Source organism: Tiliqua scincoides, chromosome 5 (genome assembly GCF_035046505.1).
Source record: "Tiliqua scincoides isolate rTilSci1 chromosome 5, rTilSci1.hap2, whole genome shotgun sequence".
Taxonomy (NCBI): domain Eukaryota; kingdom Metazoa; phylum Chordata; class Lepidosauria; order Squamata; family Scincidae; genus Tiliqua; species Tiliqua scincoides.
Genome location: NC_089825.1, coordinates 104,332,275 through 104,348,813, shown reverse-complemented (window position 1 = coordinate 104,348,813; position 16,539 = coordinate 104,332,275). Strand labels below are relative to the sequence as shown.

The window sequence follows — 16,539 nt, the reverse complement described above, 5'->3', positions numbered from 1 at the left end:
GGTACCTTAAGTAAACCTTGTTGGGTAAATAAGGGCCCTCGGGGAATATTGTGTGTATCCCCAGTGATTTTACTGTCTGGGTAAGACAGGTTCCAGTTCTGGGTGGCCAGAACTATGGTGAAACAGGTAAAAAAAATTGTCTGGACCCTTGTGTGTGGTAGACATACCTGTGGGAAAGTTAGTAAGCAATCTTTAATTAGCGCTCACTGTCTTTTTAGAGACAGAGAAAGAGTTTAAATTTGTAAATATTAGAGTGATGTTTTAGTACTCAAACAGTTTCTGTAGTTAAAAGTTCGCCTTAGCAGCTGAGCAACTTGGCAGTTCTCCTAAAAATAGTCAGTGAATCTGCTTCCTGTCTAAGGCTGTGTTGTTTTAAGCTAAAGTGAGTTAATAGTTATAACAGAGCTGTGTGCTTTTGTGTGCTGGTTTAAAAAGAAAATGGGGCAAAGTAAGAATTTAGGAGGAGCGAATACGCAGAAAGTTAAGTTTAAAAAGACAATGTGCCCATTGTTGATTCAACAATGAGATCTAACAGAAGTTAGTACCTGAAGTAGTAAGGCTGTCGTGGCATCTGAAGAGAAGAGAGGTAAGATTGTATTGTGAGTGTGCTTTCAGTGTTGGAAACCTTGGAATGGAGGAAAGTCTGAAGTAAGTATGACATGTTTAATTCTTATGCATGTACATTAGAGCTGTAAATTATAAGCATGTGTAATGTGAAATATGCTATTTATAGGTACAGATGTGTATAAAGTGAGTGGTGTGTTTGGAGTGTTTGAAGTCCATGGACATGTGTGAGGTGTGAGAATGAGAGTGATAAGTAAATATAATATATGCTGTAGTATTATGAAGTGCTCTTGTCAAAGTTCTTCTCTCACAGGAATTGCTAATTGGTATGCAAACGTTAATAAGCGTCACTTCCAAAGTGACTGTGAACTTAAGTAATGAACTCATTATGATTTTGATTTTATGCTGCCTGTTTATTTCATGTTTCTTTGTTTCATGTTGTCTATCACATGTGCCTTATCTCCTATTGTCTAAATAGGGTATGTAAACTTCTCTAATTCCTCTGGTTGCAATTAGTGCTTCTAGTTGACTTCTAAGTAAAGTCAGCTAAGTGAACGGCAGTGATTTTTTTAACAGTGAGTGAAGTCACTCCAGTTTTCAGCCTGGCCAGGTGAGGGAAATCTGAGTTAATTTCCCTAGTTTATAAATGTATGTTTATTTTTTTGGACTTTAGAAAGCCCTGAGTTTTTTCAGTTTAAATGCTAAAAGAAAGAAATTCCTGCTTGTGCTTTTAGCAAAAGTTAAGCTGAAATTGTCTGTCTGGGTGTTCACCAGTTGTTTGGCAATTTCCCAGACTGGTTGCGTAAGCTCCCTGTTGCAGCTATTTTTAACTATGAATCTGCTTGGTTCGAGTAAGAATTTTTCCTTTCTGCGCAGTCAGTGTTTAATCTTAAATATGTGCCAGTGTGTGTGTCATAAGTAATGCTGTCCAGCCATAACTTTGTACTGAAAAAAAAATTGAAAGGATTTTACTTGCAAGTAAAATAATGCTTAAAATGATTTTTTAAAGGCTGCACCTCAAGTTACTAGTCCACAAAGAGGATTTTAGTAGCTTGCTGAACAGCAAGGCAAGATTCTAAACTTTTGTTCCCAATAGACAATGAACCAACATGGTAAAGAGATTTTTACTTGTTGAGTACCTAGGTTGCAAGAAGTTGCAAGGGCAGCAGAAGAGGGGGGTGTCAGAAACCCTTAAGGGCAGAGTCTTCCCTCAGTAGGGCTAAAAGCAATTTGCAAAGCTATCCCCTTGGTTTCCCCTTCCCATTGGAGGTCTACAGTTGCATTCCACTCTGGTAGGTTCCTGGCAGTCTACGGAAGTGCCACCTTGTCACCTTCTGTGGGTTGTAGGTTCCTTGCAGCTAGGAATGCAAGCCTCTCTGGGTTGCTAGGTTACTTTGGTTCAGGCTTTGCAATGCTACTAAGTCTAAACCATACATATTCATGACACTCTCCTCTGCTGACTGAACCTAAATGAATCTCATAGTTGTTTGCAGTGCTGCAGTAAAATCTGCTTTGTCTTTACCCTGTAACACAGACTGTTGTAGCCCTGCCTGCCTTGCAAGTGGCTGCATCTCTTCTAGCTTACCTACAACCGTGATCTTGGGTGGGAAGTGTCAGTGTGGGTGAGCTATGTTGCTAGGTGGGTGATGGCACTGGTTTTCTTTCTTCCTAGATGCATCTTTGTACCTGACCTAGTTACTGATAGGATTTAAAGCTGCAGTACATGCCAGTGAGTCTGTATTCTGAGAGAGTCTGATGTGCAATTGCACACCTCTCTGCAATGAAGTATCCACATTTTAATAGAAAGAAGAAAAAAAAACGCTAGTCCCCTAAAGTTCGTTGGCTTGGCTAGCTCAGCTGATGTTTCTCAGTCCCAACCTCTGCCCTATTATTTCTGTGCCTGAGTCCCAGAACTGTCCCCTCATACCCCAGTCCCCAAAGCCAGTCCTATTTCCTTTCTTATCCCTTGAAATTGTTATCTCTTGATTTCTAGGCTGTGTCTCTGTTGTGTGCATCCTTGTTAAATCAGCCCCACATCTAGTCTTTGCCAGTTGCTCAGGTGCTGATTTTGGGAAAGGGTGAATTAATTTGTGTGCATTTGAATGTAGAAAGCTAATGTTGCGAAAATGCAAGGCTCAAATAGTTTGTATGTTTAGCTACTATTATAGCTACCTTCAGTCTTAAAAAACTATGGTATCGCACTCTGAAGGGTGTAGTCTGTCCCTGGTCTGTCTCCCTAGTTATGGGTCTTCCTTCTTTGCCTTTTTGCCTCAGTCTGTTGGCAAAGTGTCTCTTCAAACTGAGAGAGGCCATGCTGTGTAGCCTGTCTCCAAGCGGGCCACTTGGAGGCCAGGGTTTCCCATGTGTTGAGGTCTATTCCTAAGGTTTTAAATCCCTTTTGCAATTTCTATCAAAAGTTACCTTTGTGTTAAAAGTGTACAACAGTATAAATATGTGTTAACAGTGTCTGTGTAAGCTAACTACAGGAAATTTTTTTTAGGAGCACATTCAAATTGTGATATAAATTAAGAATGAGTGAGCGTGATCAACTTATTCATTCTTAGTAAAAGAATTGAAATAATAATTGGAAAGGTGATAATCTCTTGAAGAAAAAAATTTCCTTACTATGCTACTTTATTGTCATCTTAGTTAAAGTTCAAATGGTAACCCCTTCCAGTTCTCTTCTGGTACCTGGGTGGCCTATTCTATTAGTGTGCCACTGTGCTGTTATATTGTTTATGATGCTGCCATCAGAAGGACGCTTCTGCTGGCAGTATAAAGTTGATTAAGTATTAAATGAAGTAATTAATTGTGCTGTGTTTTGCCATTTGGCATATGTGTGTTTTTGTTAGTATTTTCTTTTATTATCTACCATGTATAATAACATGCTTATCAAGTATATGTAAAAGAAGGTTGAAGAAAATTTGCAAATGCAGGAGCAAGGTGATTTGAGTGAATAATCCTTAAAATAATGAGAAAAAAAAAAGAACCTCAACGTTCCAAGTTCAAACAAGCAGCACTATACATTCACAAAGTACAAAAAGAATAAGTTTAGGTGAGTTTGTTTTAATCTGTCTGTTTTATTTCTTATAAGTTCATTTGTATGCTCACAATAACAGAGGCTTGTATGTAAAACGAAGTTTTTTATGTTCTGAGTTCTGTGCTGAAGTTCTAGGAAATAAGCCAAAAGTTTCTGGGTAGTTGGCCAAGATCGTTCAAAGAAAAAAAAAAAATGAGTTCCTTTTTGTTTCAGAGTTTAAACTGAAGCCTGCAAAGCCATACAAAAAAAAAAAAAAAGTGAAATGTTTTCTGTCTTTGATACCTTGTTAATTTGTATAGAGCTTATTCTTTTTTAGGTAAACCAAGTGCTTATGTTTGAGGAAGTAATCATGAAGCGTGGGAACTATCCATTTAGAATGAACCACTACCTGCACACAGGAAAAAAATGAAATGGACTTTGTGACTTTGTTTGGAAAGAAGGATTACTAAAACAGTTAATGTCCTCTGGAGCATTACTTTGAACTTTTCCAACGAACTATTTTAAAACATGGACTTTTCCAAATGATTTCTTAATGGACTCTTTCTTTAATGATTACAACTGTGTTTGTAGTCTGTTGTGATGTGATGTTTTGAAATGTTTTTTACTGTTCCAACATTTTTCACATTTCATATTTCATAATTGTTCATTATGTTGATTTGTATTATGTTTTGCAATGTTGTTGTTTTCTTATTGATAGATGAATGTGTAAAAGTTAAGTTGTATGGGGAATGCCTGAAGTGTAACCAAATTATTATTGCTTGATTTTAATCAATCAAAAGAGCAATAAGAGGAAAATAAGCTAAAAAAACATAAACATAGTTAACCTATTTCACACCTATTACACCTAGTTAGAAGTAATGAAATCCAAAAACACTGCAAGTGTGGGTAAATGTAAGTAAAAGGGGAAGCTATTAAGACGTGTTTCCCTATTTCCCAGAGAGAAGTGTTTTGCAGGACATTCCTTATTAGTTGAGTGTGAGTGAAGTAATTAAGGTCTAGCCATAGTAAGACATAACTAGTAAACTAAGTTTTAAAAAGTCAACCTATACAAAAGTATGAGTTTCTTTTCATAAAGTCCTATAAGGTTTTTTCTTAGTAAACACAAAGTATCTCTACATGATAAAGCATTTTCATATAGTTTTAGTTAGGTACACTATTCACAAATAAAGTAGTCTGTCCTTAGTATTATTTAAAGTTAAAAGAATGGATTTGCAAAGTCTAAAGTACTTCTCTTACAGAATATTACTCTTTTAAAGAGTTGTATAGTGTGCATTTGAGCATTGTGTCGGCCATAAAATGAGCTAGCTTCTAACTAAGGCACTGATCTAAAGACAACTTATGTCTGAAGAGACTTGGGTTGGCTTAAATAACAAGGCCTTTAAAGTATAAGTAGCCATAGATGCACAGCATCAGGTGACACAGATGTTCGTTGCATGAGCAAAATCTGCATAGTGTAACAAATGTAGAAGTACTACTAACTCAAATATCAAAATTACATATTGATTCACTAAGGATATTGCACTTTATGCAAGGAAACATGTGTTTAAACATATATCTCAGTTACTGCTATTAATAGCAGCTTTGCATGTTACAAGAGACTTTGTATTCCTTAAGCTACACCATTGATATAGCAACTCTTTTCTATAACTCTTTTCTATAACATAACAAAGGCCTAGCAAAGAAGTTCAAACAAACATGTATGTCCCTAAATCAGTAGTATAAAGGTGTGACCAAGATAAACACCGAGATGTTTATTTTGGTCAAGAAAAAAACGAAGGATTGATAGAGATTTTAGGGGTTAACCTAACTTCTCTCAGAAGAGGAACATTAAGAAAAGCATGACTAGTGTTTTTCTGTTAAAAACAAAGTAGAAAATGTCAAGATGACCTGCAGAGAGAGAAAAAATATGTGTGTCATAGCTTTCCCAAAAGGAACATTCCAGGGTCTTGTGAAATCAAAGTGCAAGCCAGAACTTCTCCATACATGGATAACGGACTTCCCAGTTAGGGCTAGAACCATGCACCAGCATGCCAAATAAGGTGAGGAAAATGACGTGTATATCACATAGGTCACTTGTTCTTCATAGAGTACAAGTACAGGAGTTTTGGGTGTGGTTCGGAGACAATCAAAGATCTACCATGGGGTAACTTAGAACCTGTATCTATCCTAATCTATTCTTAATCTGTAAATAGCATGTAAATAAATTTTTCTATATGCTTTTAAAGAAGTCTATGTCTGCTTAGCATTTGACCCAGAGACCAAGTCCCAGAAATCTCTCTATCATTATCCAGTATTGTGAATAGGTTTTGGCCTAATCAGCAATATTGCCTCAGATTGAATATATAACAGAAATCCTTTTCCGTACATTTTTGTTCTCTCATTAAGGTTTTTTCCTGTTCCTTAAAAAAACAAAAAAGAAAAAAAGAAAACAGATGCTTGTCAAATTACAATGTCTGTACCTCTGCTTCTCAAACACCTCTATTTCTGTGCAAAATTTGTATTGGGCAAATTACTTGAAATATAAAGTAATATCAAATGCATTCCCTACACAGGCAATACCTCTTTCCCTTGAGTGCACACATTATATACTATACACAATTTGTCCCAAAGGAAACAATTAAGAATTTCAGGTACAATCCCAGAATACAAATCCCAGAATACTGACACATGCTTTGACTGAGATTCTATAAGCTCCTTACAACTAGGTGGAAAAATTGCACTGTAAAACTCAATGCATCACCACAGAAGTCCAAGGACACAGAGATCATGGATGGTTCCCTATCGACCCCCCTCCCCTAAGCATCTAGAAGAAAGAAAGAGAAAGAAGGGGGGAAATGCATAGAAATGCAAGCTCCTCTGGACCAGGTTTCGATGAGAAGCAGAGGTGAGCTCAATTGGGAGTAGCATTTCCTGAGTAAATCAGCCTGCTTTCAGGCTGTGTAGATCTGGGTGCAGGGGATACAGAAGTGGCATCTTCATGAGTATGACATGCATCTACAGAAAGTCAGCTGCACAGCACAAGGAGCTTAAACTGGATGGATTCACAATAGATCATAATTGCTTCCAGGATGGACAACATGCAACAATAAACTGGTTTGTAATTTGAAGGAGGAATTATGATGAACACAAATTAATGCACGATAGTCTTGATGCATGATAGCTACCCAGTGTTTGTTTTAAATGGAGAACCGGATGAGTGCTAGTTATATTTGCACAATAAGCTTGATCTGCTTTACTGAGACAGTAAACACAATGAGCATTGACAGACTGTATGAAATAAATAGCTTGCTCCTATCCAGGGCTTATGCTGACATATAATGGGATCCCATCAGCGTATGACTTGGAACGATGGCTCAAAATTTGCTCCATTATTTTGTGGAACTTGCCTGGCAGGACAAATGGCCAGAGAATGGGCACAGGCAACAGCAGCCAGAAGAACTTCCTTTACTCTGCACTGCCACCAGTTAAGTCAGCGGGGGGGGGGAGCGAAATGGGGAGAACTGGGGGTGATTCAGCATTGGGAGCAGGAAGGGAGAAGTCCGAGCTCTGGGCAAGAGAAGTGGGAGGAAGAGAATCTTGGAAGCAGCACGTTTTAAGATTCTATCCACCTTTTGTGGGCTTGACTTGCCTCTAAGACTTACACCAGCTAAATCCAAAGGCCTTTGATATTCCTGTATGTACTCACAGGGAAGATCTGAGAAGGTGTTAGAAACAGTATATTAAAAAAAAATTACGTCTTTCTCACAGAGACAAGTTTCTACAACCTTGGCTTTGCTATGTTGAAATAATGCAGACAATTCACTTGTGCTCGCTGCTGCTCTACACTTATAGAACGTAAGTCCTCTGGATCTCAGGTCCCAGACTTTGCAAAAGGAGCAGGTAGACAGGCAAAGCAGGAGAACTCACAGATGCCTGGTCATTATTATTTTTTAATATATCAACCACTACACTGGACTCCTGAAAAAAGGCACTCCACGGTCCTTATATCATGGGTGCATTTCTCAGGAATTCCCGGAGGTGAAGACACACTCAGGGCCCAATCCTATCCAACTTTCCATTGCTGTGCCAACAGGGCATGTGCTGCATCCTCAGGTGGGGGGGGGCAGTCACTGAGGCTTCCTCAAGGTAAAGGAATGTTTGTTCCCTTATCGGGGCTACATTGTGGCTGCATCAGTGCTGGGCTCTCGCTATGATACACACAGAGTCAGCTGTATCTCTCATGTTTGGTTCTGCCCTTAAATCACAGATCCAACGGCTTCTAATTAATGATAAGAAGGTATTTGATACGCCTTCTCTCCCCTTCTTCTTTTTCTAGTGTTGCTGAAAAAGGAAATGGAAAACAAGACCACAGTGACCTATTTTGTTCTCTTGGGATTTTCCTACAGTCCCCCAGTCCAGATGTTCCTCTTCTGTACCTTTTTCTTGATATATGCAGTGACCCTGATGGGAAATATGATGATTATAGCAGCAGTAAGGAGCAATAGCCACTTGCACAGCCCCATGTATTTCTTCCTGAGTCATCTGTCCTTCATTGATATCTTCACCTCTTCAGTCATGGTGCCCAACCTCCTGCTGAATTTCTATGCAAGCAAGACAATTTCGTACAGTGGTTGCATAGCCCAGATGTTTTTCATCTTACTGACGGGGGCCACGGAAGAGTTCGTTCTTGCAGCCATGGCTTATGACCGATACACTGCCATATGCAAGCCCATGTACTATGTAAAGGTCATGAACAGTGTGGTATGCAAGAGCCTGGTGGGGGGTGCGTGGATGATAAGCTGCTTATATGCATTGACAAATGCATTGCCCCTACTGAAGCTACTATTCTGTGGTCCAAACACTATCCAGCATTTCAGCTGTGAACTCCCATCTCTGCTTGCCTTATCCTGCACTGAGACTTCCCAGAACACAATGACCTTCTTCATTTCTAGTTGTACAGTAGCAGCTCCATTATTCTTGGTTATTCTGGTGTCCTATGTTCATATCATCTCTACAGTCCTGAAGATGAACTCTGCAGAAGCCAGAAGGAAAACCTTCTCAACCTGCAGTTCTCATTTGATTGTTGTGATCTTATTCTTTGGTACAGGCAGCTTTAGATACATGAGGCCCAGCTCAGCCTCCTCGCTCATTGTCGATGACTTCTTTTCCATCCAATACAGCATTTCCACGCCTATGTTGAATCCCATCATCTACAGCCTGAATACCAGGGCAGTGAGGGAAGCTATCAAGAAACTGATAGGGTGCAAGCCATTGATGGCTCATGTTATGCAGAAATGTTAACTATTAAGCACATTAACTACTATATTGGAATTGAATTGGCAAGTACATATGGTTCTCCTTACTGAATTCTAGAATGGGCAGGAATTAGAACTTCATAACAATGTAAGTTCATATCGAGTACGGTCAACATACTTTTTACTAATTAAGCCATTTTTCCCCAAAACATATATGCAACAAGGATCAAATGTGTCCACTTGTGGGCTGGGCAGAAATGGGTTAAAGATGTGTGAAATTGTGCTATTTTTTCTCAAATTTTGATTAAAAAAATGAAAAATGTTAAAAGACAGTGATGTGCTTTTATTCCAAGTTACTATTTTTCAATAAATTTTACTTGTGGTTGTGTTTACTTGCTGTTGTGTCCTAGTGTGTAGGACAGTGATATCGGTGATATATATATATCTCACCCTTTTCTTGACAATAAGACCACAACAATCAGGTGGGAACCACAGGTGGAGAAAGGAGTACTCTTTTTTGGCTTCTTCAAGGCATAGAAAATGATGTAATATTTAACTATATTTCCTACACTGACATTGTCTCTATCCCTTGAGTACACACATTGCATACAATACACAAATTGTCCCAAAGGAAATAATCAAGGATTTCATATCCAATCCCAGAATACAAACTCATTCTTTAGATGTGATTCCACACACTCTTTGACATTAAATGGAAAACTAACATTGCAAAACTCAATGCATCTTTGAAGAAGTCTGGTTACAACTGGATCAGGGTATGTGCTTTTTCCTGAACATCTTGAAGGCAGAGAATGAATCAGAAGGAAATACATAGTTCAGATTCCTGTAGACCAGGTCAAAATAAGGAACAAGAGGTGAAAGCAGGTGTGAGTGGTGTTTCCTGTACTTTGACAACATAGATCTGGGAATATAGATGGCATCTTTTTGCATAATATGTTGTGGATCTCAGTCAACTACATAGCATAGACAAGTAAATTGGATGGATTCACAACTGGTCATGATCACTACCAGCATATGCTAGTAACAACAAGCTGTTTTGAGGTTTGAATGAGGAACTATGGTGAACACAAATTAATGCATAATAACTGTTATGCATGAGAGATACTTTCATCTTTTTTTAAAATTGGAAATCTGATGAGTGCTTCTTAGACAGGATCATTGCACAATAAGCTTTATCTGCTTTGACTGAGAAACATAACGAGCATTAGGAGATTATGTGCTAGATTATGTGCAGATCAATATCAAGTTATGGTAGGAACAGACATGACAAGGAACAAGTGAAAAAAAAGAAACCCACTAGAATAGTTCTGTCATTGCAAAAATTTCTTATCCTCCTACGTAGACAATGGGCTGATTATAGGATGTCACATTTGGTGAAGTAGAAGAAAGTGGAAAAGCAAAATGGTTACTCATCAATACTTGCAGGATGAAACATAGGTTTCTATGACAATCTCTCTAGCCCAAATCTGGTTTCTTTGGTAAGAAGAATTTGTCCCAGGGAAAGACAAATAGCATCCTGTTTCCTTCATGTCAACAGACACAACCCAGATTTTGAGTGGAGTGGAGTGGAGCTAAATGGCATTGTAAGGGCAGAAAAGATGCTAGCGGGAAAAGTTCTGAACTACTGTTTTTCTTTTTCTTTTTGCAATTTCACACATATATGCAACCTGCAGTTGGAAAGCATTGATTTGCATGAAATTAGTTCTGTGAGATAAGAACTTGTAACCCTAATATATAACATAAGAGCTACAAACACTTCCATATAAACACTTCCTTCTTTTATTTGGAAGATATCGGGCAAAGAAAAGAAAAGCTTCCAACATTCCTTCCACCTTCTAAGGATTTCTCACATCAGTGGATGGACTGCAAAGGGACACAATTCTAGGGTAAATATTTGCAGTTCCTCATCCACGAGTAAAATCCAAATGGTACAGGCATTCCTGAGTGAGTCTTACAGAGGTACTCTCAGGGAAGCCTTGAGAAGGTGCTAGTACATAAAACAAATATGTACAGTCTCGTCGTCCGTCGGTTCCCTGGCTTGTTTAATCTAAAGCAGTGGTTCCCAAACATTTAAGCATCGGGACCCAATTTTTAAAATGACACTCTATCAGGACCCACTTAGGTTTACCAGACTTAAAAAAAAAAACATCTAGAAAGAAATAATGTTTTTATTTATTTACGCATAATATTAACAACCAGAAAAAAGATACTCCAACATTTATCTCCCTGTATTTATACATGCTTGTAATCTGCAGGAATTCTTTGCAGGGCCGTTAGCAGCTATCTGATTTTTTAATAACCTCAGGGTTTGGGGCAATTAATTATCTGATCCTTCCATCACCTGTATTTTCATTGGAGGCTCTGCTCAGCTGCTATGGGACCCACAAAAAATAAGGTCCTGACCCATCGGTGAGTCCCGACCCACAGTTTGGGAACCACTGATCTAAAGCATGGATTCAGTTCACTTATGCTCAGTTCTGCTGTATGCATATAGAAAGCAATACCTTCGGATCTACATCTCCCAGACCTAGCAAAAAAAATAGGCAAGCTTGCACAGCTTGAGAGCTCACTGACCCATTATAATTACTGTAGTCTTCTGGGATCAAACCACTAGGCTGGGCTCCGACAAAAAAGGCACTCCATTGTCCTGATTTTGTGAGTGTATTTCTCAGAAGGTGGTGCACATATTTCTGGTGGTGAAGAGACAGTGGTGAAGAGACAATACACAGAACCACCTGTATTGCTCACCATCAAGAGGCTTAGAACATCCAATTCTGCCCTTAAATCACTGATTCCATGCCGTTTCCTTAATTATACCAACACGCTTGTTCCTCTTTCTTCTTTTTTTTCTAGTGTTGCTGAAAAAAAAGGAAATGGAAAACCAGACCACAGTGACCTATTTTGTTCTCTTGGGATTTTCCTACAGTCCCCCAGTCCAGATGTTCCTCTTCTGTACCTTTTCCCTGATATATGCAGTAACCCTGATGGGAAACATGTTGATAATGGCAGCAATAAGGAGCAACAACCACTTGCACAGCCCCATGTACTTCTTCCTGAGTCACCTGTCCTTCATTGATATCTGCTTTTCTACGGTGACGCTGCCCAAGCTCCTTCTGAACTTCTATGCAAGCAAGAAAATTTCGTATGGTGGCTGCATAGCCCAGGTGTTCTTTATCTTTCTGACAGGAACCACAGAAGCATTTGTTCTTGGAGCCATGGCTTATGACCGATACACTGCCATATGCAAACCCATGTACTATGTAAAGATGATGAACAGTGCAGTATGCAGGAGCCTGGTAGGAAGTGCATGGACAATAAGCTGCTTATTTGCACTGACAAATGCATTGCCCCTACTGAAGCTAGTGTTCTGTGGTCCAAACACTATCCAGCATTTCAGCTGTGAACTCCCATCTCTGCTTGCCTTATCCTGCACTGAGACTTCCCAGAACACAATGACCTTCTTCATTTCTAGTAGTATAGTAGCAGCACCTTCATTGGTCATTCTGGTGTCCTATATCCACATCATTGCTACAGTCCTGAAGATGAACTCTGCAGAAGCCAAAAGAAAAACCTTCTCCACCTGCAGTTCTCACCTGATTATTGTGGTCTTATTCTTTGGCACTGGCTGCTTTCGGCATATGAGGCCCAGCTCAGCCTCCTCACTCATTGTTGATGACTTCTTTTCCATCCAATATAGCATCTCCACTCCTATGTTGAATCCCATCATCTACAGCCTGAATACCAGGGCAGTGAGAGAAGCCACCCAGAAATTGATAGGGTGCAAGCCATTGATGGCTCATGTTATGCAGAAATGTTAACTATCAAGCACATCAATTGCTGCAATGCAGTGGTTCTCATAGCACCAGGACCCACTTTTTAGAATGAGAATCTGTCAGGACCCACTGGAAGTGATGCCATGACCGGAAGTGACATCATCAAGCAGGAACATTTTTAACAATCCTAGGCGGAAATCCTACCCACACTTACCTGGGAGTAAGTCCCATTGACTATCATTGTTAAAAGACTATACAGAGTAGCTTGCTAAAAGTACAGGTTTGTAACATTTCCATAATGCAGTCACATACCAAGATAGCGTCAAGTCTAATATATTAAAAATAAAATATTGAAATGAATGGGGACCCACCTGAAATTGGCTCGTGACCCACCTAGTGGGTCCCGACCCACAGTTTGAGAAACACTGCTGTAATGGAATTGAATTGACACATGCATATGGTTTTGTTTTGTTTTAAAACTGAATTCTTGAATGTGCTGGAGCTGCAGTTTTGTAGCAATGTTAAGTCTAGATTGAGCATGGTTATTTTTAATAATCTGTTTTTGGTTCCCTAACAGCCTGATGCTTTTAGGCTCTAATGGTGGAATGATCATTCTGCCAGTGTTAACTGCCTTATGGCACACACAAGTGTTGCTCTGACAGGTCACAGAGGTATGTGCTGCCAAAGCGCCCGTATCACTGCAGCCATTCTGCATGTAGTGGTATCTCCGTTGAGACTCACTGATAAATATAAATTGGCAGTAGCAGTGGGATGCGGTGGGGGGAGGGCAGGCAGAGAATAGGTGAGTATGAAATGAGTTGGTGGTGGGGAAGGCAGAACAGAGTGGAGAGGGGGAGAAACAGGTAGTGGGGAGGCTGTAGAAGGGAGTGGATCCCGCAGCAGGGGGGTACGCCAGATCCAATCTTTTTCATGCCCTTGGGCTTGTACCAGCTATAGAGCTGGTGCAGGTCCAAAGAGACCCATTGTGGAGCAAGAGTCTTACGGAGGAGTAAGGGGAAATAATTCTCCTTTCCTCTCTGAAGCCTCCCAATCCATCTCTCTGTTGGATACAACATGTTCGTTTTTATCATAGTTGCAGGGGGGGAGGGAGAGATAGGATTTGGCTCTAATTTATACTGTGTGTGCTGTTAATTTAGTTAACCTGATTTGGTTAACCCCCACCCCTAAATAAACATATGAGACACATACTTGGGTCAACTGGGCCACTTTAATAATTATTTATGCAACACATGCAACAGGATTATATCTCCACCCCCATCCTGCAGGCAACTATAGCAGGGGAAATGGTTATAAATGTATAAATCTCCCAGGTAATCAATGAGTATTACATGCTGACTCAAGGCTGCGCTCTGAGTAAGTCTATCACAGCCAACCCCATAGAGCCAAGGCAGCCAGACAGCCAAACCTTGTGGTGATCTTTGCCAATTCCTGCCAGGGGACTTTCCAGCCAGCCACACCGATCTGGGCAAGTATCATCTGATTGGTCCCGGCTCAACCCTCAGCCTTGCTAACCTCAGAATGTACACCAGTAGTAGGAACTACATACCTTATGTCAAAACTATCTTTGACAGCTGGTCCCGCCCCTTTTTACTGGAAATCCCGCCCCCTAAGTGGGTTCAAGTGACCCCTCAAACAACTTATCCCACTGCCCCCCACCACTGGGGAGGGTTTTTGGGACACCCCGACATTTGGTTTGGCGGGGAAAGGAGCCCGCTAATGAAGTGTGGGAAAGGGGGTTCATGTGACCACTCAAACAACTCGTCCCGTTCCCCTTGACCGCTAGGGAAGGGTTTTGTAGCACCCCGACATTTGGTTTGGCGGGAAAAGGAGCCCGCCAATAAAGTGTGGGAAAGGGGGTTCATGTGACCACTCAAACAACTTGCCCCATCGCTGCCGACCAATAGGCGCAGGTTTCATAACTCTTGGACCACCGTGTGGAGCCAATGGGAAAAGAGGGGGAGTGGGAACAGGTCCGGACATGTCCTTGTATTTAAGGCCCAGGGCCTTTTGGGGGGGAGAGAGAAACCCATTCAGCCTTTTGTTGTTGCTGCTGTTTCTGCCATGGCCTCCCCTCTGAAAAGCTCACCCGCTTTGCCTTCTGAGACCGAGACTCCCCAGTTGGAGTGCGAATCCCCTGCCGGGGAGGAGAGTGAAAATCACACTATGCTGGTGGTCAAGATGGAGAGCCCCGAAGAAGAGAAGGAGAACGTGCCGCCTTCTGAGGGGGGGGGAGACACCGGTCAGACCCGTGGATTCTCAAAACTATGTTCGCAAACTGCTCAAGATGGAGAGCTGCAATGAGCCAGAGACCCCAGACAGACCCACTGATTCTCAAAGCCTACCGCAGGCACCTATGAAGAAGAAGCAAAAATGTAGGCATTATGAGGATGAAGAGGATGACGTGTTACCGTTTCCATCTTTGAACCTGGTTTACCAATTTGCAATGGAAGAACCACCTGTACCTAGAGAAACTGAAGCAGAGGTAAATCACTGTGCTTGAGTGCATACGTGAGTGTGTTGCCTGAAATGTAAAATCAAAAATACTTATTTGTGTTATTTTTGTAGGCTATTCCAAAGAAGGATGTGAAGCAAGACGCTTTCAAAACGTTACGGAACATTTTAGGGGTTCTCCCGCTGGACAGACAGAACAAAAATCTGACATCACAGACAAGGCAGAGAATCACAAAGAGTGTGCTGAGAGCAAGTTTGTTCACCATTGTGAAGTATTGTGTATCAAAATTTCTCAAAGTGTCCTGTGAGGGATGTCGAACGAAGGCCCCAAACCAGGACGCCCATGTCTGCTTGGACTGGACTCAGGAGTTTATTCGAGACATGTTGCATAGAGTTATGAAGAAATTGGATATTGCATGCCTGGTGCACACGTGTATCTGCATTGCATTTTCATTAGGTTGTCTGGAGATGAAGCAGGAATTTCCTGAATATGTAATGTCATTACTGGACCGGGTATATAAATTTGAATCTGAACCCCATAAAATAGCTGGTAATTTGCTTCAACCGCAAGATCGTGTTTTTCTTTTTTCTGTTGAAAGAGTGATCAAAGCCAAATCTTTTTGGTTTTAACTGATGTAATATTAATGGAATAATATTGGAGTGGAATGGAATATTAATATATGGATCTTGCATGATTAGGAAAAAAAAAGTAGAGAGAGAGAATGCTTATTTAAAAAAATGTGCATGTTTAGGAATAAATTGCAGATGTTGCATGACTAGGGAAATGATGCTTTCAATGGAATTTTAGAAGTAGAGAGAAGACAAGTGAGAGAGGGGTTGCTTATTATTGTTCTATGTGAATGTATCTATGTATGGAAATAAAAAATCAAATTTTTTACAAGGTCTTGTGTGTTTGTTGCTTACAGGGGGGTTAATTCAAATGAATTTAGAAGACATGGGCCTGGGGAGCATGGGAGAATAGAACCTGCTCACATAGGGGTTACACCAAAAAAAAAGGACTGAAAATCAGAAGCTGATCAGACACATTTCTATATGGGAAAACAATTTCAGCTATTTTATATTCCATGAGACTGGGAATCAGATTCTGTGTCTGGATTTTTACACGTGCAAAAACCAGACACAGGTCATTGGGTTAATCCTGAATGATTGCATTCCAATAACTTGGAAATATATCAATTTTTGGCCTGTGTTTGGTTTTTCCACGTGAAAAAACCAGGCACAGGTCATTGGGTTAATCCTGAACGATTGCATTCCAATAACTTGGAAATATATTAATTTTTTGACATGAGAACAGAATTTGGGTCTGTTTTTCACGTGTCTTCTTTTAAGATTTCTGATGTGAAAATAAAAACATACTAACTTACCAACATTTTTGTTTATTGTATGGGCCTGGGAAGAAAAAACTAATTGGAAT

The 16,539-nt window shown here is 40.2% G+C and overlaps 2 protein-coding genes across 2 annotated transcripts; both read left to right on the top strand.

Annotated features, from left to right (window-relative positions):
• Nucleotides 1–7,936: 7,936 nt before the first annotated feature.
• On the top strand, nt 7,937–8,884 carry LOC136652818 (olfactory receptor 5A1-like). The gene has a single exon (XM_066629739.1). The coding sequence runs from the start codon at nt 7,937–7,939 to the stop codon at nt 8,882–8,884; it is 948 nt and encodes a 315-aa protein (XP_066485836.1).
• A 2,848-nt stretch (nt 8,885–11,732) lies between these two features.
• LOC136652817 (olfactory receptor 1M1-like) lies at nt 11,733–12,677 on the top strand. Its single transcript, XM_066629738.1, has one exon. It carries the CDS (start codon nt 11,733–11,735, stop codon nt 12,675–12,677), a length of 945 nt encoding a protein of 314 aa, XP_066485835.1.
• The last annotated feature ends 3,862 nt before the right edge of the window (nt 12,678–16,539 follow it).